This window comes from Bison bison, unplaced genomic scaffold (assembly GCF_000754665.1).
Source record: "Bison bison bison isolate TAMUID 2011002044 unplaced genomic scaffold, Bison_UMD1.0 scf7180017864535, whole genome shotgun sequence".
Taxonomy (NCBI): Eukaryota; Metazoa; Chordata; class Mammalia; order Artiodactyla; family Bovidae; genus Bison; species Bison bison.
In genome coordinates this window covers 294,386-295,018 of record NW_011495084.1, presented here as the reverse complement: position 1 = coordinate 295,018, position 633 = coordinate 294,386, and the positions used below count along the sequence as shown (strand labels likewise).

The 633-nt window shown below is 45.5% G+C and overlaps 1 protein-coding gene across 1 annotated transcript in view; it reads right to left on the bottom strand.

Moving 5' to 3' along the window:
• Positions 1-422: 422 nt before the first annotated feature.
• Positions 423-633, bottom strand: part of LOC104982635 (multidrug resistance-associated protein 4-like) — a 25,194-nt gene continuing 24,983 nt past the window's right edge. The window contains exon 6 of the mRNA XM_010832074.1: positions 423-479. Coding sequence (XP_010830376.1) covers positions 423-479 — 57 coding nt within the window. The remainder of the gene's footprint in view (positions 480-633) is intronic.

Sequence of the window (633 nt, the reverse complement as noted above, 5' to 3'; positions counted from 1 at the left end):
GGCATCACTGACTCAATGGACGTGAGTTTGAGTGAACTCCGGGAGTTGGTGATGGACAGGGTGGCCTGGTGTGCTGCAATTCATGGGGTCACAAAGAGTCGGACAGGACTGAATGACTGAATTGAACTGAACTGATGTATATCAGAAACTAATATAACATTGTAAGCCAATCATACTTCAATTTAAAAAAAAAATTTAATTTTACATTAAAAACTTACATATGCTTAGAAAAAGTAAAGAAGGTGGATATAAAACCCTAATTTACAACTCAAGGTCATCACTGTGGATATTACTAACACCTAATGGCTAATCACTAATGCTATGCTCTCAAGAACCAGCAGGGCACACACAGCAGATCTGCTTGGCAGGTCCCCTTCTGCTTGGCTCAAGGCCCCCTCCTCCTCTCCCTTGCTGTGTGGTCCTCAGTGGTTGCTCTCAGCCCACAGTATCTTTGCCACCAGCAGCCACTCCTCAGCCTCCTGGGTTGAGCAAAGTGAGGGACACACGGAAGAAAGTATTGGGAAATTAATGCTAAGACCACTCAGCTCTTGGGGAACCAGCCGTGAGTTGAGGCACAAAGCCCACTGTGGGATGCAGAGGATTCTGTTTACTTCCTGTCCATTAACTGAGCTC